General features: G+C 41.0%; 1 protein-coding gene across 1 annotated transcript; it reads left to right on the forward strand.

The window, feature by feature from the left end:
• Positions 1 to 3,432: 3,432 nt before the first annotated feature.
• Positions 3,433 to 22,499, forward strand: LOC117561824 (voltage-dependent T-type calcium channel subunit alpha-1I-like; the record flags this gene model as incomplete). Its single annotated transcript, XM_034239428.1, has 6 exons — positions 3,433 to 3,611; positions 7,040 to 7,166; positions 10,902 to 11,027; positions 12,033 to 12,122; positions 17,526 to 17,718; positions 22,321 to 22,499. Coding segments are annotated over 6 exons (894 nt in total), but the record flags the coding sequence as incomplete, so codon positions are not given.
• Positions 22,500 to 25,676: the final 3,177 nt, after the last annotated feature.

The raw sequence follows: 25,676 nt of genomic DNA on the forward strand, positions 1-25,676 counted from the left end.
TTGACGCGTTCCCAACAACGACTCTTTGTCACTTTGGGATTCATTCGTATTCTGAATCCAAGCTGACTCGAGGGATCCTGAAATGTTTGCAGAGCTCCCTTCACGCCTCCAGGTACCCAACAGATTCATGTTCAGTGGCTTACGTTGCAGCAGAGTGCCATCATCACTACGTTCCCAAAACAGATGCACTAACAGCTTCTTTACGCCTAGATTTCTCCAGCGCTCCACATACGCCTTTGGTGGCATCTTATTGCCGTATAAGGAAGACGAGACGTTGATCCTTTGCTGGTTCTCTTACAACATGACAGACACACCATGCAGATTTCAAATGATGTCAACAATATCTGCCATGCAACTTTCCCTCCAACCCCACAAACTCAAACTTTCTCTTTGAGCCTCGCCCATACCCTTATTTTAGTTTCTTAAGATATCCTTCTCCTCCTCCTCTCTTTCTGGTTCAATCCCCATCAGAGCTGTCCTGGTGAGCAGGACCTCCCACCAGCTGCGGCTGAAAGATGACACACTCTAACTCTGAGAGAGAAAATGAAATATGTGCCACTGCAACTTTTGCAGCTTCACACACAACGTCTCAACATCTGTGTGTCATTTAAAGGTCTATTATGTCTCTTCTACATCAACATGTGTCCCCTCTTCTTCATGTCTCTTCTACATCAACATGTGTCCCCTCTTCCTCATGTCTCCTCTACATCAACATGTGTCCCCTCTTCCTCATGTCTCCTCTACATCAGCATGTGTCCCCTCTTCTCCATGTCTCTTCTACATCAACATGTGTCCCCTCTTCTTCATGTCTCTTCTACATCAACATGTGTCCCCTCTTCTTCATGTCTCTTCTACATCAACATGTGTCCCCTCTTCTTCATGTCTCTTCTACATCAACATGTGTCCCCTCTTCTTCATGTCTCTTCTACATCAACATGTGTCCCCTCTTCTTCATGTCTCTTCTACATCAACATGTGTCCCCTCTTCTTCATGTCTCTTCCACATCAACATGTGTCCCCTCTTCTTCATGTCTCTTCTACATCAACATGTGTCCCCTCTTCTTCATGTCTCTTCTACATCAACATGTGTCCCCTCTTCTTCATGTCTCTTCTATATCAACATGTGTCCCCCTCTTCTTCATGTCTCTTCTACATCAACATGTGTCCCCTCTTCTTCATGTCTCTTCTACATCAAACATGTGTCCCCGTCTTCTTCATGTCTCTTCTACATCAACATGTGTCCCCTCTTCCTCATGTCTCTTCTACATCAACATGTGTCCCCTCTTCTTCATGTCTCTTCTACATCAACATGTGTCCCCTCTTCTTCATGTCTCTTCTACATCAACATGTGTCCCCTCTTCTTCATGTCTCTTCTACATCAACATGTGTCCCCTCTTCTTCATGTCTCTTCTACATCACCATGTGTCCCCTCTTCTTCATGTCTCTTCTACATCAACATGTGTCCCCTCTTCTTCATGTCTCTTCTACATCAACATGTGTCCCCTCTTCTTCATGTCTCTTCTACATCAACATGTGTCCCCTCTTCTTCATGTCTCTTCTACATCAACATGTGTCCCCTCTTCTTTCTTCATGTCTCTTCTACATCAACATGTGTCCCCTCTTCTCCATGTCTCTTCTACATCAACATGTGTCCCTTCTTCTTCATGTCTCTTCTACATCAACATGTGTCCCCTCTTCTACATGTCTCTTCTACATCAACATGTGTCCCTCTTCTTCATGTCTCTTCTACATCAACATGTGTCCCCCTCTTCTTCATGTCTCTTCTACATCAACATGTGTCCCTTCTTCTTCATGTCTCTTCTACATCAACATGTGTCCCCTCTTCTTCATGTCTCTTCTACATCAACATGTGTCCCTTCTTCTTCATGTATCTTCTACATCAACATGTGTCCCCTCTTCTTCATGTCACTTCTACATCAACATGTGTCCCCTCTTCTTTCATGTCTCTTCTACATCAACATGTGTCCCCTCTTCTTCATGTCTCTTCTACATCAACATGTGTCCCCCTCTTCTTCATGTCTCTTCTACATCAACATGTGTCCCCTCTTCTTCATGTCTCTTCTACATCAACATGTGTCCCCTCTTCTTCATGTCTCTTCTACATCAACATGTGTCCCCTCTTCTTCATGTCTCTTCTTCATCAACATGTGTCCCCTCTTCCCTCACGTCTCTTCTACATCAACATGTGTCCCCTCTTCTTCATTCTCTTCTACATCAACATGTGTCCCCTCTTCTTCATGTCTCTTCTACATCAACATGTGGTCCCCTCTTCTTCATGTCTCTTCTACATCAACATGTGTCCCCTCTTCTTCATGTCTCTTCTACATCAACATGTGTCCCCTCTTCTTCATGTCTCTTCTATCATCAACATGTGTCGCCTCTTCTTCATGTCTCTTCTACATCAACATGTGTCCCCTCTTCTTCATGTCTCTTCTACATCAACATGTGTCCCCTCTTCTTCATGTCTCTTCTACATCAACATGTGTCCCCTCTTCTTCATGTCTCTTCTACATCAACATGTGTCCCCTCTTCTTCATGTCTCTTCTACATCAACATGTGTCCCCTTCTTCTTCATGTCTCTTCTACATCAACATGTGTCCCCTCTTCTTCATGTCTCTTCTACATCAACATGTGTCCCCTCTTCTTCATGTCTCTTCTACATCAACATGTGTCCCCTCTTCTTCATGTCTCTTCTACATCAACATGTGTCCCCTCTTCTTCATGTCTCTTCTACATCAACATGTGTCCCCTCTTCTTCATGTCTCTTCCATGTCTCTTCTACATCAACATGTGTCCCCTCTTCTTCATGTCTCTTATACATCAACATGTGTCCCCTCTTCTTTTGGCCACTTGATGATGTCATAACGATGTGTTGTCTTGTGTAACCATTAGCCAATCAGCAACCAAGGTAACCCCCCCCCCTTATCACCTGAATCTCCTCCTAGAGCACCATTGAGTTCTTTGTAACCAAATGTCTCTAAGAGGGGCGTGGGGAGGGGCTCCTTATTTTCATCTAAAGTAACAGACAGAGAATCAGCACTTTGGAAACAGGGCTGAAACAGAGGGGATTATGGGTAATGCTGCAATGACCTGTTTGGTGTTTCAGCCAATCAGAGACAGGCTCTGGATATATCTGAGACCTGTGATATATTGATGAAGAGCAGTATAACAGGAGACTCTTTTATCCTCTATGTCCTCATATTCCCTCCTTTCATCTCTTTGGAAATGTAACTCTTTCTGATTCAACACTTCTCCCTCTATCACACGCCTCCTCCTCCCATCCTGAGTTTACTTTCATCTTCAGGATGTTCAAATGTCTCCTCTCCTGCCAGCTGACATGAAATAAAATAGCTGTTTGAGGAGCTAAGTGGGGAATGTGCATATCAAAGTGTGTGCTTCTGCATGTCCCCAGGTGGTGTCCATGGGCCTGTACGTGGGGGAGAAAGCGTATCTGAGGAGCAGCTGGAACATCCTCGATGGTTTCCTCGTGTTCGTGTCCCTGATCGACATCGTGGTGTCCATGGCGGGCGGAGCCAAGATCCTCGGGGTTCTCCGGGTTCTCAGGTTGCTTCGGACGCTCCGCCCCCTCAGGTGAGAAGAAAAGACGCTCTCTGTGGTCACACCAATCAAACAAAGCTTATTGACATGTTTTGTGAAATCACTAATTAGGAATGACATTACACTTCCTTTAGCTGACCCTTCCATCCAAAAGCCACTTCCAATAATCAAATCAAGTTTTATTTATATAGCACATTTATAAACGATTTTTGGTGGAGCCAAAGTTCTGTACATATAATAAAAATAACCTACAGTAGAGACGCTTTACAGCAAATACAACAACACAGATTGTTCAGAATATCAGTATGAGAAAAACAACACCCTCTATCCTTAGCCCCTCTGTCCTTAGCCCCTCTGTCCTTAGCCCCTCTGTCCTTAGCCCCTCTGTCCTTAGACCCTCTGTCCTTAGACCCTCTGTCCTCAGACCCTCTGTCCTCAGACCCTCTGTCCTTAGACCCTCTGTCCTTAGACCCTCTGTCCTCAGACCCTCTGTCCTCAGACCCTCTGTCCTTAGACCCTCACATCGTACAAGGAAACACTTCCAGAGAAAACCCACAGTTTAAAGGGAACATGGGAGAAACCTCAGGGAGAGCAACAGAGGAGGGATCCCTCTCCCAGGACGGACAGACGTGCAATAGATGCCGTGTGGAAATAGAAGAGATAATACATTTTACAGCATATAGACCGAATGTTAGGAAATGCATGTGTCTGTAATAAGAAGATGAATCCACGAGGATGTCAGCTACAATCCTGAGGAAGCCATCAGGGAAGCAGCATGATGAGACCCAAGGCAGGACCGCAGAGACAGGTTCAGCCACGACCCGAAGTCCACGACTTAATCCAGAACTCAGGATAGAGGATCCAGGACACAGGACTACAGCAAGAGGATCAGCCTCGACTCCGGATCCCGGCGTAGATATAGATACAAAACAAGAAGAAAGATTTGGCTGGGTTAATCGGAACAAGAGAATACACAGACACAGACAGAGAGGGGAAAGGTCATTGGATAAAAGTTATTCTTGATAACCCTCTAGAAAGATCTCATGGACTTCCCCACTCAATCTATCAAGACCCGAGCAGTTCTATTAGAAGTCCAAGGTAAAGGCACAGGCCGGCGCATATCGCTCATGGAATCCCTCACCATATGAACTCTGACCCCTCAAGTGTACAAGTGAAGAGACGCCATGTGTCAGCTCCTTTTAGAATAGTATTTCTTCTCTTCTATAAGTGTAAGTACAATAAAACCATGAAGACACAAACTCAGAACGGTGAAAAAACAAGCAGGCACATTTGTGGTTACTGTTAGTGCTGGTGCTTATGTTTCTAATGCGCAAAACCCTTTGAGTACCAGCATTTATTTTGTTCAATGACTCTTTGGTGCAGTGGAAACAGGTGGGTTTTTCATCAGGGAAGGAAGCATAGCAACATGAAGAACAACTCCATTGCATGATGTATTCGGATTTATATATTTTTTAATAAGCATTATCATTTATACACCAAGATACATTCATAATAATAATTGTTTGGTTTGTGTGTTCAAAGATGAATGTTGTTGTTGTTATTGTATACAATAGTTAAAGCTTAACTTGGCAATGGAGTCCCCACTAAGATGCTACCTTCATATTAGGAGACAGCTAGCTTAGCTTAGCATGCAACAACTGGAATCAGAATCTGAATCAAGTGTATTGCCAGGTACGTTGACACATATTTGCTTTGGTGCGAACACAAACAATCTAAAAAAACAAGTTGAAAAGTAGGTAAAAAAAAGTAAATACATTTAACTATACAAATAACCGTAAAAGCTAAAAAACTAAAACACTTAGGACAGTGGGTCGAGACCCCTGGTGGGTCGCGGAGGTACTGCAGGGGGGGCAAGGAAAGAAATTCAATCAATCAATCAATGTTTATTTATAGCCCAATATCACAAATGTTACATTTGTCTCAGTGGACTTCACAGTTTGTACAAAATATCAGTATGACAATACGACACCCTCTGTCCTTAGACCCTCTGTCCTTAGACCCTCTGTCCTCAGACCCTCACATCGTACAAGGAAAAACTTCCGAAGAAAACCCACAGTTTAAAGGGAACATGGGAGAAACCTCAGGGAGAGCAACAGAGGAGGGATCCCTCTAATCCCACTGCTCGGAAATATGTCATTGGTCAGAGAGCTGTGGGCATACTGCTGCCTTTTGCAACGTCCTACTTGTGTGAGAGGCTTTTCTGCTGCTGCTGCCATCAAAACCAAATACAGATCAAAGCTGAACATTGAGAATGAACTGAGAAGCAGTCTCAAAACAAAATACATTTTAATTTAAAAATCTACTCAGGGAAGAAGGCCTACTAGTTTTAATTAGGCCAAATGAATTCACAGTATCTATTACAAGCACTTTTGTTCATGTGTAATCCATAATAAAATATAAAATGATAGTTGTATCTTCTTAGCAGAGAACATGTAATGTTTTTACAACAATATACAATTCATGCTACCAATATAGATGGGAACCAGGTTGGGGGGGGGCCCGAAAATATTTCCAATACCCAAGGGGGAAAAGGTTTGGGAACCACTGACTTAGGACAATGAGGCAATAAGGCAAACTACAGTGTATTATATTTTAAAAGCAGTGGAGAACGGCAAGCATGACCCAGAAGTATTCAAATCCGCACCTGCTATCAGAGCAGTTGCCTGGCAACAAGTTGAGACTCCAGTTATTGGACTAGATAGATAACCCCTCATTGAATCTTCAATACGGATTAAACAGATATACCATAAGTGAGCTTTAGAGGGTTTCAGTCAGACGGACCTAGGCTAGCTGTTGCCCCCTATATCTTTGCACTATGCTAATATGTGCTATGCTAATCGGCTTCTCAAGGTTGGGTCATATTTCCGATACAGGCGAGTGTGGTGTCATCATAGACCTCTCCACCACAAAGCAGATACATATATCCCAAAATGTCAAACTACTCCTTTGCTAAACAGTCTGCCTCTCACAAACATATTGGAAATCAAAAAGTCATTCAGGAGGCACTTAAAGTGTTTAGTCTGATGCACATGTTTTGGTCCAAATCAGTCTTTCTGATGCTTTGGATTCAATGTTGTTGTTTTATGCTTGCTCAGTATTTGATACATGTTTGAGACGATGTTCAAGGGAGAGGATTAGGGTCACATTTGAATTCTGACTTTTTTTCTCGTAATTCTGACTTTTTCATTATTCCGACTTTTTTTTCCGAATTCTTTATTCGTCTCAAATTCTGACTTTTTTCAAATTTTCAGATTTTTTTATATGAATTTTGTCATAATTTTGACTTTTTTCCAAAAATGAAACTTTTCTCAAAATGAGTTAATTTTTTGAAAACAATGATTCTTTATTTGTTTCATAATTCTGACTTGTTTTCATAATGTTCCTATCCTCGGTCTCCCTTTGCCTCACTGAGTCTCTGTTTACCCCCCTCGCTCCTTCAGGGTGATCAGCAGAGCTCCAGGGCTGAAGCTGGTCGTCGAGACGCTCATCACGTCCCTCAAGCCCATCGGCAACATCGTGCTCATCTGCTGCGCCTTCTTCATCATCTTCGGTATCCTTGGTGTTCAGGTACATGGAGTTCTTTTGTCTTTTATTTCTCTGAGGATTGTGCACGTCTTCAATTCAATTCAAAGTTGTATTATTTTATTGTCATAAGCTACAGTGTAGAAATGGCAATTAAATTCTTCTGACTTGATTCTGACTCCAACAATGCAACATATATAATAAAATACAAAAATACAAAATAGTGCACGAAGTCTAAAAGTCTTAAAACATGTCTAAGGACTCGGCAACATGTTTTGTTGGCCTTGAGATCGTCAAACTATGTTAAATAAAGTCATACAAGCTAACAAAGTGACCCTTATGCACGCCGTGGCACCATTTAAGTTGTTATGCATGATTATTAAAGTGGGTGGAAATATGCTAGGTCACAATCATGCTCCTAACTTCCACCTCAAGCAAAAACAGGAATCATTAAACATGAACGGTGGAGAACATGAGGCCCTGTTTCACCCTCAGTGAAAGCACGGCTCATTAGAGCACAATCCAACATTTACTCAGTTTCCATTGGACCTGCTGAGTTCAGAAGACCAACGTTTGCGTTATCCCTGCACATGGGTTTATGATGATCCTCAACCTGTGCAACAACATATACAGTGCATGTGAGGGTTCACTTAAATCATGGCACTTTAAGTCAACACTTATGAAAGTCAAAATAATGAGGAAAAAGTCAAAATTATGAAAAGAAAATGCAAAACCTTGGAAAAAGTCAGATTTCTGTTGAAAATTGGAAAATTGTATTAAAAAATCTGACTTTGAGAAAAATTCAGAATTCTGAAAAAAAAACAAAGTTCTGAAAATATTAAGATTTTTTATTAAAAATGTGAAAATGAAAAAAAGGCAAAATCCTGGAAACAGTCAGAAATCTGAAGAAACCAAACTCTGAATGAATTAGAAATGTTTTTAAAAAAAAGTCAGAACTTGAGTACAAATTTGTACGGAGCCCTGGAGGGTTCATAGAGAGAAAAATAAATAAAACGTGGCCACGTTTTACTTTCTCGTGCGCACGCTTTAGTAACTCGTGCGCACGAGTTACTAAAGCGTGGCCTCGTTTTATTTAAATTGAGGGATTCCTGTCCTTGACTCACAGTATCTGCTGCCCACAGCTGTTCTATAGAAGGAAAACCTCCTTCACTTTATGAAATCTCAGCGGCACCAGTGGCCTGTACTACGAAGCAGGATTGGCTATTTACACTATTCATTCATGAAGTATGATGCTGCGCTGTCAGCACGCGTCTCCATGTTTGTGATTGGTCAAATGTTGCTAACCCCGTCCCTTTCACCTGAGCGCGCTCTCAGCCGGACAGAGAAACCCTGGTTGATTTACTGAGTTGATAACCAGCTTCGTAGGACCGCTTATCGACATCGCGTTTGTTAGGGTCAGTTAAGCCGGGTAAATCGAACATATCCAGGTCCAGGGTCTGTTGAACTGGCTTCGTCGTTCAGGGCACTGGAGGCAGTAACGTGTAACTCAGCAGAATCTGAGAAGAGCAGCACCAGCTGCAAAGAGCTGTGCCTTTTACTGTTTACTTCACTGCGTTTCCCTTCATTAGAACCGCTGAATAGAGATCGAGGCTGCTACGTTTAACCACACACACCTATACACACATCGAACTACCAGAGTATTCCCCCTCGCTTTATGAAGGAGATGTCCTGTCACCGGGGCGCATGATGTGTGTGTGTGTGCTCAGCTCCGCTCTGTGTGCGTGTTCGTGTGTATCCGACACCACCGGCATTTGTTTTCAAATTACCACGAACAGTACTTTAAACAAATCTGGTTCCCCATAGTTAAGTGTATTCCCAAGTGAAAGAAATGTGTTTAATCTTAATCTCGATGTGCACCGGAACGAACGATACTATCATAAACAAATGCCCCCCCCATACACACACACACACACACACAAAACGAGGCCATGCTTTATTAACTCGTGCGCACGCTTTAGTAACTCGTGCGCACGCTTTATTAACTCGTGCGCACGCTTTAGTAACTCGTGCGCACGCTTTAGTAACTCGTGCGCACGGTTTAGTAACTCGTGCGCACGAGTTACTAAAGCGTGCGCACGAGTTACTAAAGCGTGCGCACGAGTTACTAAAGCGTGCGCACGAGAAAGTAAAACGTGGCCACGTTTTATTTATTTTTCTCTCTATGAACCCTCCAGGGCTCCGTAAATTTGAGTTCACAGAAAACATTTGAATTTTAGAAAATTCTTATAAAACATTTAAAAAAGTCAAAATTCTGAGAAAAGAAAGTTAGAATTATGAAGACAAAAAATTATAAATATTAGTCTGCAGTCAGAACTCTGAGAAAAAGTCAGAATTCGGATTTTTTTTTATTCAGAAAAAATACAGATTGTCCCTTATCCTCTTCCTCAACCATTGTCTTAACAGAGGACACATTTAGAACTTAGTGATAGTGAATTATCAAAGACATTATATTTCTATTAGTGTTTTATTTCCATATGTGAACATATAAGAAGGGCGGGGTCCATGACAGGCGCTCATGCTATTTTGACCACCATACTGACCCAGTGTTGTAATATTACAACAAAGACATAAACTGCTCAAAATCTAATTTGATGAATGTATTGACATATTATGACATTGTAATAATCACCCATATTTTTTTTTGAGCCATTTTACTTACTTGAATCTGACAAATCCAGTCCAATAAAACAAAGAGATGCTCGTTTGAAGATTCGGAAGTTGTGTGAGTGTATGGCCACAAACCTATAAACACATGTACTACCCAATAGCATTGTGGCTGAACAAAAGGACCTATTGACTATGTAAAAGTGGTCTTTAGAAAAAACAAACATTTACTGACTTTTTTAGGATAGCTTAAAGCAGTGCTTCTCAAAGTGGGTCCGTGAGCGCCCCCTAGTGGTCCGTGAGTATATTGGTACAATTTCACATTTGAAATAAATAAATACATTTAAGTTTTCCGCACTCTCGCGGGAATATCTCTGCAATGGAGCGAGCGTTGCCACTTGTTTATACAATTTTCAGGCGATTTGTAATCTTTTCTAGAAAAACGATGTGATTTGGGATATTTGTTGAGTTAGGTGGTCCGCGAGTTTTTCTTTATTGGTTAAGTGGTCCTTGTTTGAGAAACACTGGCTTAAAGTAATGTTGTACAATTACAACAGTGGGCCTTTCAGGGTTAAACCGGTATTAAATACTGAGAAAGCATAAAATAACAACATTACAAGCAGTTTCAACACTGGAAGTAAAGCTCAACAGGTTTATATAATAATATGTATGTTATCGTATTTACAGGCAACTTCATTAGTTTTCCCAATTGTGCAGCCGTAGTTTTCCCCGTTGTTTTAACAACATTGCAGTCCAGTATTTATTTTGTATCTACTTGACAATCCCACCCTGTTCTTCCCCACATTATTATTCCTTCTGCATCTTCCAGTAAGCTTCATTTGACCCACTCCCCACTTTGATGTGTTCAAAATGATTGAGAATTAAAAACATCTCTCAGGAGGAGATTTCAAGTGTTTTTGGAGCCTTCGCTTATCCACGCTCTCGTTACAGACGCTAATTACGAAATTACTTAAAAAGCTGCTTGAAAGAACTGGGAACACTCGAGTGTTGTCATGACTTCATCAAAATGCATCTCTGCACGCCTCATTCTCTCATCTCCTGTGTGTGTGTGTGTGTGTGTGTGTGTGTGTGTGTGTGTGTGTGTGTGTGTGTGTGTGTGTGTGTGTGTGTGTGTGTGTGTGTTTTCCTTCGCAGCTCTTCAAAGGGAAGTTCTACTACTGCGTGGGTTTCGACGTGAAGAACATCACCAACAAATCCGACTGTCTGGCTGCCAACTATCGATGGGTGCACCACAAATACAACTTTGACAACCTCGGACAGGTACTGTACAAGAGAGGGAAATACATCCCTGAAACTTCGTCTGGATGGTTTTGAACATATTTATGTGAACCTACTCATAACTTATATAATGAGCACACTGTACAGCACAGAATGTCTCCTATAGAAGTACAAGAAGAATATCTTAGAGAGAGAGATGGTTCCAGAAAAAAGTTATTAAATAAAAAAAGGTATGATTTCAACTGTTAATGTAAAAGGATAAAGCTTTTGAAAAGGTATTGTTGAATTGAGTCGTACACTAGAACATTAACATACAACTAACTAACAGAATTATCTTCTTACATAAATATATTTGACTTTAGATCATATTATAGAAATGTAGAAAGGTTGGTGTTTAAAGCTGTCAGAAAGAAATAAGTGCATTGCTAAATTAGATAAGATTAGATTTACTTTACAAACGAGGCGTTGCACATGAAAACATCTCATTTAAATATGATCAACATCGACAGTCAAAATATATATATCAATAGTAGGAAATAAACATAAACGGTAAGTATATATTTGACATTTCAACAATAAAATATCCAAATCTAAAGAGTAGATAAAGATATCTAAATAAGAAGACAAATTACAAATGTTACTTGGGTCATTTGTTTTCAGTAATATTTTTACGGTAAGTATGTTATGTTAAATATGATTGAGTTAGGGTTAGGGTTAGGGTTGAGTGAAACTAAAAACGTTTGGGTTTTGTGTGTGTGTGTGGCCTAGCATTAATATCCTTGTGGGGACCTACATATGTTTACATAGTCACGTGTGGGGACTCGCCTCCCTTATGGGGACAAATTGGAGGACCCCATGAGGGGGATCATTAATTTTAGGGTGAAGACTTGGTTAGGGTAAGGGTTAGTGTAAGGTTAAGGGTTAGGGTAAGGTTAAGGGTTAGGGTAAGGCATGTGTTGGTTATGGTGAAGGTTAGGATAAGTCTCCAGTAAATGTCCCCTGAAGTGATGTATACATGGTATGTGTGTGTGTGTGTGTGTCCTACAGGCTCTGATGTCGCTGTTTGTGTTGGCCTCTAAAGACGGCTGGGTGAACATCATGTACCACGGGCTGGACGCAGTGGGCATAGACCAGCAGGTAATATCACACACATGGACTAAATACTAAACAAGCACATTGAAAGTCTTCACATCTCCCACGGGTTATCCAGCTCTCAGTGGCAGAAACTGAGCAGCTTCTCCCACATGCCTTCATCTTTATCTCTTTCTGGGGAACCCCACGCGTTCTGAGACCAGATGGGATTTGAAATCCTTCCTTCTGGTCAGCGCGGGATCTCCACCCAGTTGGATGTTCCCACCACTCCTCCACGAAGAGGCTTCCTGATCACATAGCCAAACCACCTCAACTAGCTCCAACAGAAACATATCCAAAAAGCATGACGGCCTAGTTACTGATGATTCATTTTCTGCATTTCATTCCCTAGAACTGCAAGGGCTCGCTAGATACCTAACAACCAGCCCCGCCCGGTTTGCTGCTTTAATCCTTTGATATTCAAGGTACAAGGTTTGTTTGATAATCAAATGCTACTCACAACAACAGTCACCGTGACCCCAGATCAGTGCTCTGTCCTGAAACCTCCCCATGACCGGGCTCTTCTTTACTTCACTTATTAGGCAGGTCTAATGCCTGATGTAAATGGACCCTTTGAACCCTTATGTTGTGTTCGGGTCTCCCGTGACCCGTTCAAGTTAAAACTATATAATAACTACGCTCTAGTTTTTTTTTTACGGAACAAGGCTTCATGATATCCTCCACAACAGCTATATAATATATATTATAATATATACAGCCTGAACAGCATTGTTAAAACCTGCTCCAAGATCATCGGCGTGAAACAGAGAGACTTCAATTCCTTCTGTAACCAACAGATTCTGCGGAAAGCAGAGAGCACTCTGAACTCTCCAGGTCGTGTTCTTTCACATGAATCTCGTCTGTTGCCATCACGGCGTAGATATGCTCACCTGCTCAAAGGACTAATCGCTTTTCTAAATCATTCATCCCTTCTGCACTCAAACTTTTAAATTCTTGAAAAGGCTTTTAACTTGATTATTTATTTATTTATTTATTATTGTGATGCTTTGAACTATTTATAGTGTAATTGGAATGATCCACATCTGTGCTCCCGGGTGTATCTGTGTGTTTTCTTCTTGTATGTTCCTGCCTGTGTTCATGACATAAACTGCTGCTCATAACCAATTGCCCCTTGTGGGATTAATACAGTTGTTGATTGATTGATTGATAAACACTACAAAACTGATTTTGACAATTTGTGCCAGGTCTGAAGGTCTCTAAAAAAAGTGTGTATTTTGGCGTTCGGGTCTGGGGAGACCCAGCAGAATTGTTGTGGGTGACTCGGGGTCAAATCTGGCCCAATCAAGATTCATCTTTGACTTTAAACACCCCTCCCCCACCCCCTTCATCCACTGTAACAATCATTGTAAACTTTTTTTGGGGAGATTGGATTCTTATATTAGTCTATTATAGTCAGATAACGATCCACCGTCTTCCCTATAGGAGATATAATGAGTGAATTGAATCACACGTTTTACTTAAAGGGGACCTATCATGCAAAATGCACTTTTTTTTATAATTTGGCGTTCGGGTCTGGGGAGACCCAGCAGAATTGTTTTGGTTGACTCCGGGTCAAATTTGGCCCAATCAAGATTCATCTTTGACTTTAGACGCCCCTCCCCCTTCATCCACTGTAACAATAATTAAAAACGTTGTATTGTTTTCTAATATGAGTCTATTATAGTCAGATAACGATCCACCGTCTTCCCTATAGGAGATATAATGAGTGAATTGAATCACACGTTTTACTTAAAGGGGACCTATCATGCAAAATGCACTTTTTTTTATAATTTGGCGTTCGGGTCTGGGGAGACCCAGCAGAATTGTTTTGGTTGACTCCGGGTCAAATTTGGCCCAATCAAGATTCATCTTTGACTTTAGACGCCCCTCCCCCTTCATCCACTGTAACAATAATTAAAAACGTTGTATTGTTTTCTAATATGAGTCTATTATAGTCAGATAACGATCCACCGTCTTCCCTATAGGAGATATAATGAGTGAATTGAATCACACGTTTTACTTAAAGGGGACCTATCATGCAAAATGCACTTTTTTTTATAATTTGGCGTTCGGGTCTGGGGAGACCCAGCAGAATTGTTTTGGTTGACTCCGGGTCAAATTTGGCCCAATCAAGATTCATCTTTGACTTTAGACGCCCCCTCCCCCTTCATCCACTGTAACAATAATTAAAAACGTTGTATTGTTTTCTAATATGAGTCTATTATAGTCAGATAACGATCCACCGTCTTCACTATAGGAAATATAATGAGTGAAATGTTTTACTTAAATATGTGATGTAATGTTTTTAGGGGCCATAAAATAAAATTACAACAGGATTGTACGGTTATGAATGCATAATAAGTTACTTATGATGTAGTTAAAACAATGTTGGATGATCGTTGTTATTTTTGAGTGTTTTGGACTGAGATAAATCATGAGTCAAAATGTGACCCGCGAGCACCATGAACGGTAACCGCTTTTGAACACAACACAAGGGTTAAGCCACAGACTGGGGTTCATGAATATATACGTTGTATTCCAAAGTTATATATAAAAACAGCTGCAGATACATTTTATTTACAATTTCTGCAACTTTTGTAAACTAACAATGGCATCCTGATTTGCCAGCTGTTTTTAAACGTTCTCTCCTTCTCATTCCTGATATAACTGCTCAGTTAAAAAAAGTGTGTATTTTGGCGTTCGGGTCTGGGGAGACCCAGCAGAATTGTTTTGGGTGACTCCGGGTCAAATTTGGCCCAATCAAGATTCATCTTTGACTTTAGACTTTATATTTCATGTAAACACACTTCAAATTCTTACTAATATCTACACCATTTTACACAAGATTAAGATTAGTTTCAGAACATTTTAAATGGCAGTTTACATTCTTGCAACTAACATATGTAATGCTTTAATTTCAATGAACGTTCCTATAATCGCACGCATCACACACTCAGAGTCTGATGGCAGGGTGCACACGAGTCTTCTGAAGCGGCTTCAAAGTCAGCAGATTCCCTTTATAATTGGTTTTATTTGAACATTAGTGAATCTATTAAAGGGAGGGAATTATCCTGGTGGTTCAGTTGGCTCTCCTCAGGGTCCAACACTCTGACTGACTAATCCCATTCTCACATCTCCCTTTGCTTTCAACACCTAACCATCCTCCAGATTGAAAACCTGACTCTCATGTCATTGCACCTGAACTTGGTTTCTTTTGATTTCTAATGACTCGCTGCGATGGCTTCCTCCGCAGCCAATCATCCCGCTCTGTTCCTCACACTGTCTCCATTTCTGTCGCTGCCTTTGTTCCCAGTTGCAGCTGCAGGACAGCTGGACTGCACTGGCTGTGGGGTGTTAATTGGATGACTGTAATTGGGCGTGTAGTGGCATTTCAATCGTTTCTAAAAATGGAACAATAGATGACTTCCCCTAGTCTCATGTTTACCATTGATAAACTAAAGCAACATTTCCCAGGTTACAAACTAAACATCCGTGAGGGTTTGCCTTAAATGTATATTATGTGCTTAACCATATGATAGCTCTATTCACCTCCTATCATAAAGCAATCAATGTATGATGATATGTCATATGATATGTGTGTTTGTTCCTCTCTATTGTTGTCTGCTGTACTCTATTTCATTATGTTTTTATTTCTCTAGTCTTGATGTGGTCATTTAACATCTTGCCATTTGTAAGGGAAACTTCTGCAGCAATGGAGAGTCAGGACTCAGAGAGACACGAGGAGAGTTGGAGCTTTGATGTCAAACACTGGTAGTTTATTACGAGTATCGGCCGGAGAAATTCACATCACAAGTCACACAGTCAAAGGTTCTGACTGCACTGGTGGGTTGCCATGTCAAATCTGCCGCGCCTCTCTCTCGATAAACCTTTTAACTAGTTCAGAGAGAGTAAACAACATATTTGGGGAGATAGACTAAACAGCTGGGCACCCTGAATCCCTTGCGTCTGATCCTTAATGGCCTCGAAGCCGGTGTTCCCACAGCCGTAAACCATTTCGTGACCGAGAGTTGAACTGGTTTATCAAGATAGCTGGAGCCTCCCATTCCTTAAGAGAGATAACAGAGCAGGGTTGGTCGTAAATGTCAACACACAGAAAAGGTTAATTTCTAGGAGTAAAGACAGAAATATTCCCTCACACCAAGGACAACAGTTGAAAATGAGCCTGCTGGCTAATACTGGCTCATTTACAGCAATGTGGATTAATGTGCACTGTCCTTTAAATAAATAAACTAAACTATTATTACCCTGTGCTAATCCTGGATGGGGATAAAGGGACTGAATCCAAGAGGTTAGGTAGATCCTGAAACAACCACCGATCTATTTCAGAGCTAACACTTAGTCAGTTCTACAGACATGATGAAGGCGTAAAAACTCCTCTCGGGATGTTCTCTTTAAACCAGGTGATTGAGGGAAAAGGCTTTGACCGTGAACCGCAACGTCCTCAGCTTGACTTCAAACGTTGCCTATGTCTTCCTGCTGTACTGTCCTCTTTCTAATCATCAAGTCATACATAGAACATGTTCAGCTTTGGAGGGTTCCAGAGGTGGCTGTTTCTACGTTGAGCGACCCTTCTGGCATCTTCAGTTTTCTTAAAGGCTCGTACATACTGTTCGTGTCGCTTGTCGGTTTCATTCATAACACAATTGACTCTTGTATCAGTATGACCCCATTCGACTCTTTGCTTTCACTAGAAGACAAGTTATATCCATGTTTTTAACAGTCCTTACGGCCAATGTCAACAAACAACCTCTTTTCAAACCTCTTTTGTTACCTTATTGTTCTTCTTCTCAGCGAATTAGCGAAAGGTGAAAGGCCACAAACAGAACTAGAGTCTGGAGCATGGGCAGACGTCGGCCTAAAAACGGTGTACAGTTTGTGCAGACCGTTGTAGATAATTATTTAAGGACCATAGTTGACCCTCGCAGATATGCAGACGTGGGAAGTAGCCAACCTCTTCCTCCAGCGTCTTGTACTCATTCTTATTTCTCACTTTATTTTCAGATATTTCAATTTTCTTTCTGACCTTTCTCACCAATCACTTACATTATTCTCTTTGTTCCTATCCTCCATTCTTTCCTTATGTGTCACTTTGAGCGTTCCTCACCTTTCTGAGTGAACTCTTTATCACGACCAGTCCTCCCTTTCGTCATCCTTACTTCCTTTCCACCTACTCTACTATTTTCCTAGCTTGTGTCTCATCCAGTTCTCTCCTTTTTCTTAGTTCTTCCAACTCTCTCTTCCTCACCTCCAGCCGTTGACCAGTCCTCCCTTACGTCTTCCTTACTTCCTGTCGCAAACACCACCATTTTCCAATTAATCCGTCACATATTCTTCTTCTCTTTGTCCCTCCTTCCTGATCTTCCTACTCTCTGTCTTCCTGACCTCCAGCCGTCGACCAACAACAGCCCGTGGATGCTGCTCTACTTCATCTCCTTCCTGTTGATCGTCAGCTTCTTCGTCCTCAACATGTTCGTGGGCGTGGTGGTGGAGAACTTCCACAAGTGCCGGCAGCACCAGGAGGTGGAGGAGGCCAAGAGACGGGAGGAGAAACGCCAGCGTCGCATGGAGAAGAAGAGGAGAAGTAGAGACACTACATTCTGATATATACACCTGAACATCAGCAGGAGAGGACTCTTTAAAGTAGAGACACTACATACTGATATATACCTGAACATCAGCAGGAGAGGACTCTTTAAAGTAGAGACACTACATACTGATATACACCTGAACCTCAGCAGGAGAGGACTCTTTAAAGTAGAGACACTACATACTGATATACACCTGAACATCAGCAGGAGAGGACTCTTTAAAGTAGAGACACTACATACTGATATACACCTGAACATCAGCAGGAGAGGACTCTTTAAAGTAGAGACACTACATACTGATATACACCTGAACATCAGCAGGAGAGGACTCTTTAAAGTAGAGACACTACATACTGATATACACCTGAACATCAGCAGGAGAGGACTCTTTAAAGTAGAGACACTACATACTGATATACACCTGAACATCAGCAGGAGAGGACTCTTTAAAGTAGAGACACTACATACTGATATACACCTGAACATCAGCAGGAGAGGACTCTTTAAAGTAGAGACACTACATACTGATATACACCTGAACATCAGCAGGAGAGGACTCTTTAAAGTAGAGACACTACATACTGATATACACCTGAACATCAGCAGGAGAGGACTCTTTAAAGTAGATACACTACATACTGATATACACCTGAACATCAGCAGGAGAGGACTCTTTAAAGTAGAGACACTACATACTGATATACACCTGAACATCAGCAGGAGAGGACTCTTTAAAGTAGAGACACTACATACTGATATACACCTGAACATCAGCAGGAGAGGACTCTTTAAAGTAGAGACACTACATACTGATATACACCTGAACATCAGCAGGAGAGGACTCTTTAAAGTAGAGACACTACATACTGATATACACCTGAACATCAGCAGGAGAGGACTCTTTAAAGTAGAGACACTACATACTGATATACACCTGAACATCAGCAGGAGAGGACTCTTTAAAGTAGAGACACTACATACTGATATACACCTGAACATCAGCAGGAGAGGACTCTTTAAAGTAGAGACACTACATACTGATATACACCTGAACATCAGCAGGAGAGGACTCTTTAAAGTAGAGACACTACATACTGATATACACCTGAACATCAGCAGGAGAGGACTCTTTAAAGTAGAGACACTACATACTGATATACACCTGAACATCAGCAGGAGAGGACTCTTTAAAGTAGAGACACTACATACTGATATACACCTGAACATCAGCAGGAGAGGACTCTTTAAAGTAGAGACACTACATACTGATATACACCTGAACATCAGCAGGAGAGGACTCTTTAAAGTAGAGACACTACATACTGATATACACCTGAACATCAGCAGGAGAGGACTCTTTAAAGTAGAGACACTACATACTGATATACACCTGAACATCAGCAGGAGAGGACTCTTTAAAGTAGAGACACTACATACTGATATACACCTGAACATCAGCAGGAGAGGACTCTTTAAAGTAGAGACACTACATACTGATATACACCTGAACATCAGCAGGAGAGGACTCTTTAAAGTAGAGACACTACATACTGATATACACCTGAACATCAGCAGGAGAGGACTCTTTAAAGTAGAGACACTACATACTGATATACACCTGAACATCAGCAGGAGAGGACTCTTTAAAGTAGAGACACTACATACTGATATACACCTGAACATCAGCAGGAGAGGACTCTTTAAAGTAGAGACACTACATACTGATATACACCTGAACATCAGCAGGAGAGGACTCTTTAAAGTAGAGACACTACATACTGATATACACCTGAACATCAGCAGGAGAGGACTCTTTAAAGTAGAGACACTACATACTGATATACACCTGAACATCAGCAGGAGAGGACTCTTTAAAGTAGAGACACTACATACTGATATACACCTGAACATCAGCAGGAGAGGACTCTTTAAAGTAGAGACACTACATACTGATATACACCTGAACATCAGCAGGAGAGGACTCTTTAAAGTAGAGACACTACATACTGATATACACCTGAACATCAGCAGGAGAGGACTCTTTAAAGTAGAGACACTACATACTGATATACACCTGAACATCAGCAGGAGAGGACTCTTTAAAGTAGAGACACTACATACTGATATACACCTGAACATCAGCAGGAGAGGACTCTTTAAAGTAGAGACACTACATACTGATATACACCTGAATAGGTGGAGGGTAGAAGAGGGTGGGGGGGGTAGAGATGTTGGCAGCACTGGAAGAAGTACTCAGACATTTTAATAAAGTAATATTAGCTTTACCACAGTGTAGAAATACTCTGTTACATGTTAAACAATTTTTTTAATTTATTTGTTTGTTTGTTTATTATTTATTTATCGATTCATAATTTATTTATTTATTTGTTTCCGTCATTCATTGTTATTGTTATTATTATTTAATATTTGTATTTGAATTTTCTCTCTTTATATTCATATCATGTATTTTTGATTATTATTTGATTGTATTTCGTGTTTTTGTTATTAGTAGTAGCAACTTTTTTATTATTATTATTATTACAATTATTATTATTATTAATTATTATTATTATTATTATTATTATTATTATTATTATTATTATTATTATTATTATTATTGTTAATATGTATTGTTACTTCCACCTCTGGAAATAAGAATGTTGCTTCAAGGGAAATGAGGTGTGAAAATGGACGAGGGAATAGAGGCTTTGAAGCCAAGAGGATGAAATGAAAAATACATGAAGAGGTAGAGGAGGGTTTGGAAGAAAAATGGGGGTGATGTAAAAAAGGAATATAGCATTGGGAGAGCAAGAAGGAGAGAGGGAGGGGGAAGTATGATGGATGGATTTACAGTATGAGTCCTGGGAAGGGAAGAGGAGAGTAAATAATGGAGGAGGGTGGAGGTCATTTTAGAATAGAGAAAGAGAGGAGGTCAATACATCAGTAGAGAAAAGTGGAAAAGAGAACTCTTTAAAGTAGAGACACTACATACTGATATACACCTGAACATCAGCAGGAGAGGACTCTTTAAAGTAGAGACACTACATACTGATATACACCTGAACATCAGCAGGAGAGGACTCTTTAAAGTAGAGACACTACATACTGTTATACACCTGAACATCAGCAGGAGAGGACTCTTTAAAGTAGAGACACTACATACTGATATACACCTGAACATCAGCAGGAGAGGACTCTTTAAAGTAGAGACACTACATACTGATATACACCTGAACATCAGCAGGAGAGGACTCTTTAAAGTAGAGACACTACATACTGATATACACCTGAACATCAGCAGGAGAGGACTCTTTAAAGTAGAGACACTACATACTGATATACACCTGAACATCAGCAGGAGAGGACTCTTTAAAGTAGAGACACTACATACTGATATACACCTGAACATCAGCAGGAGAGGACTCTTTAAAGTAGAGACACTACATACTGATATACACCTGAACATCAGCAGGAGAGGACTCTTTAAAGTAGAGACACTACATACTGATATACACCTGAACATCAGCAGGAGAGGACTCTTTAAAGTAGAGACACTACACACTGATATACACCTGAACATCAGCAGGAGAGGACTCTTTAAAGTAGAGACACTACATACTGATATACACCTGAACATCAGCAGGAGAGGACTCTTTAAAGTAGAGACACTACATACTGATATACACCTGAACATCAGCAGGAGAGGACTCTTTAAAGTAGAGACACTACATACTGATATACACCTGAACATCAGCAGGAGAGGACTCTTTAAAGTAGAGACAATACATACTGATATACACCTGAACATCAGCAGGAGAGGACTCTTTAAAGTAGAGACACTACATACTGATATACACCTGAACATCAGCAGGAGAGGACTCTTTAAAGTAGAGACACTACATACTGATATACACCTGAACATCAGCAGGAGAGGACTCTTTAAAGTAGAGACACTACATACTGATATACACCTGAACATCAGCAGGAGAGGACTCTTTAAAGTAGAGACACTACATACTGATATACACCTGAAGATCAGCAGGAGAGGACTCTTTAAAGTAGAGACACTACATACTGATATACACCTGAACATCAGCAGGAGAGGACTCTTTAAAGTAGAGACACTACATACTGATCTTCTTAAGGACTGCACTCTCTCACGGTTATAATCCAAATGGCTTATACCCAAGACGTCTCATTTCACATCCTGAATGACTTTTACTGAGTCATTATTTCAATTAATTTAAAACTATTCAACCTTCCTCTCATATTCATCAATTATTTACTTATTTATTTCATATTATCTCACGGTTTTATCTCTGCGTTTTCTTCATTTGCTCTGCCCCTCGTTCTTCACTCCTTTGGCATGAATACATCATTACATAAATCATTCTGTTTGCACCTCGTTTTCGCTTTCTCCGCACGCTTCTCCTATTTTGAATCAGATATCTGTTTCTCTCACTTTTCCATATCTTATTTCCATTGCCATCACCCTCACTCGTAACATAATTTATTTCCCTATAGTCCAGTCCCTTTTTCTGCTTTTCCTCCATTCAGTGCTTCAATTTCCCTCTCAATGATTGTTCTGTCTCCAGAGGCCCAGAAGGTGCCCTACTACGCCTCATACGGCCAAACACGGCTGGCCATCCACACTCTGTGTACGAGCCACTACCTGGACCTTACCATCACCTTCATCATCTGCATCAACGTCATCACCATGTCTCTGGAGCACTTCGGCCAGCCAAAGGTGGGCATGGTGGGGGTGTTAGAGTGAGACAGACAGAGCAGACTTGTTTAAAGGTCTCCTATTATATTGTTCCTCATCAATGTATCACAGGTCTCAGATATATACAGAGCCTGTCTCTGATTGGCTGAAACACCAAACGAATCATTGCAGCATTACCCATAATCCGCTCTGTTTCAGCCCTGTTTCCAAAGTGCTGATTCTCTGTCTGTTACTTTAGATGAAAATAAGGAGCCCCTCCCCACGCCCCTCTGAGAGACATTTGGTTACAAAGAACTCAATGGAGCTCTAGAGGAGATTCAGGTGATAAGGGGGGGGGGGTTACCTGAAGAGGGGACACATGTTGATGTAGAAGAGACATGAAGAAGAGGGGACACATGTTGATGTAGAAGAGACATGGAGAAGAGGGGACACATGTTGATGTAGAAGAGACATGAAGAAGAGAGGGACACCTGTTGATGTAGAAGAAATGAAGAAGAGGGGACAAATGTTGATGTAGACAGAGACATGAAGAAGAGGGGACACATGTTGATGTAGAAGAGACATGAAGAAGAGGGGGACACAGTGTTGATGTAGAAGAGACATGAAGAAGAGGGGGACCACATGTTGATGTAGAGAGACATGAGAAGAGGGGACACATGTTGATGTAGAGAGACATGAAGAAGAGGGGACACATGTTGATGTAGAAGAGACATGGAGAAGAGAGGGGACACAGTTGATGTAGAGGAGACATGAAGAAGAGGGGACACATGTTGATGTAGAGGAGACATGAGAAAGAGGGGACACATGTTTGATGTAGAGGAGACATGAAGAAGAGGGGACACATGTTGATGTAGAGGAGACATGAGAAGAGGGGACACTGTTGATGTAGAGGGAGACATGAAGAAAGGGGACACATTTGAGTAGAGAGACATGAGAAGAGGGGAAACATGTTGATGTAGAGGAGACATTGAAGAAGAGGGGACACATGTTGATGTAGAGAGAGACATGAAGAAGAGGGGACACATGTTGATGTAGAAGAGACATGAAGAAGAGGGGGACACATGTTGATGTAGAGAGACATGAAGAAGAGGGGACACATGTTGATGTAGAGAGACATGAAGAGAGGGGACACATGTTGATGTAGAGAGACATGAAGAAGAGGGGACACATGTTGATGTAGAAGAGACATGAAGAAGAGGGGACACATGTTGATGTAGAAGAGACATGAAGAAGAGGGGTACACATGTTGATGTAAGAAGAGACATGAAGAAGAGGGGACACATGTTGATGTAGAAGAGACATGAAGAAGAGGGGACACATGTTGATGTAGAAGAGACATGAAGAAGAGGGGACACATGTTGATGTAGAAGAGACATGAAGAAGAGGGGACACATGTTGATGTAGAAGAGACATGAAGAAGAGGGGACACATGTTGATGTAGAAGAGACATGAAGAAGAGGGGACACATGTTGATGTAGAAGAGACATGAAGAAGAGGGGACACATGTTGATGTAGAAGAGACATGAAGAAGAGGGGACCCATGTTGATGGAGAAGAGACATGGAGAAGAGAGGACACATGTTGATGTAGAAGAGACATGAAGAAGAGGGGACACATGTTGATGTAGAAGAGACATGAAGAAGAGGGGACACATGTTGATGTAGAAGAGACATGGAGAAGAGGGGACACATGTTGATGTAGAAGAGATATAAAAAGTGTATTTTGCACAGACCTGTCAGGGCCTCTTTGTGTCCCAGAGGCCGGCTGCAAACCTGATCCCATGAATCAGCTGCAAAACTGTCAACAAGCAAAACATTTATCCTTAGCTGGAAAATAAACACTCTGGCAGATTGAGGTATTAGTTATGTAAGAGTTTCCTCAGAGTCTATTGAGGATGAATTTAATTGAATATGTAACCTCTATAATCCCCATATGAATGCAGTCTGTAGGACAACATTGGACTTGGTTGCATGCAGGTAAACAGTCCGTGTAAAGAGCAAACATTAATGCATTGAAGTCTCTGAGACGCTGTCCCTACCGAATGCTTTTCAATTGATTTATGACATAATTCGACAATTTCCTGATAAGTTTAGGGCCTGTATCTCATTTTAGTCTTCTTCAATACAGCACTATGTTCACTCTGTAAATGATGGTCCAATTTAGTGCGGAGCTATCTTGATTTACAACTTACTACCACATGTTGTCCAGTCTGGTTGCTCTCCATTGTTTCCTGGAACTGTATCCTTATCAGTCTGTGTGTTTTCTGTTGATGAAAGTTATTTGCGATATTTTGGTTACCTAAAAATGTATTTGGTTGTTCTGAGTTCAACCCTTTTGTGTCACTTCTGGTTGAAAAAAAACAAGATGGCAGCAACCAAAGCGCCAAACTCAAGGCTTCATTTTTTAGTCCACAAATTATGAGTTATGTCACAATAACTATGTTCAAATGTGACATGTCTGTGAGGAACCGATCACCAATCTTCTGACAATGATTGTGTCAGTGAAACAGGGAGGATTCAAATGCAGAATCAAACACTGGCAGAGTCTGTGAAGATACTAAAATGATGAAGACATCTTATAGGCCGAGAGTTCAAACGGCACGCAGGTAGATAACAGTGATCGAACACACTTGGCTTGTATAACTTTGAGTCACTAATGAATGCAAGGCTAACGAAGGACAGGTGAAACCAATGAGGGAGGGGCAGACAATCAAAATTGGCGGGAAAACACACAAAGACAGGAAGTGATCTAAAACGAGAGGAGAAAAGAGAGATGAGTGGAAACAACTCACTTCAATGACGGACAAACAAAACCAGCACATTGGATTACGAGCGTTTAGCATTTTATTAGCCAAAAACAATCCGGTTGTCGACGCCTTTTCATCAAGTCATGGCTATACCATTAAATATGTGAGCTTGGCGCCAGAGGCTTATCCTAAAATAAAGTGAAGTCCATTTTCTTTAAATATCCATGTTGGTGACAGTAATTGATCTCTGCTTTGGACTAATACATGAGGTTAAAATAGTTATTCTTAATAATAGAACCCATCTACTACGGCTTTGATAACATTGGAATAGAATAATATATACTTACTTAACTATTTTAATGATATCCTTTGCAGGGGGAAATTAAATTAGCCTCTCTAAGAAAGAGAGTCAATTTAAAATGGTATGAGATGAAAATGCACTCATTGTTCTCGTTACATTCTGCTCCAAGGCCAATATCA

This window comes from Gymnodraco acuticeps, unplaced genomic scaffold (assembly GCF_902827175.1).
Source record: "Gymnodraco acuticeps unplaced genomic scaffold, fGymAcu1.1, whole genome shotgun sequence".
In the NCBI taxonomy this organism is placed as follows: domain Eukaryota; kingdom Metazoa; phylum Chordata; class Actinopteri; order Perciformes; family Bathydraconidae; genus Gymnodraco; species Gymnodraco acuticeps.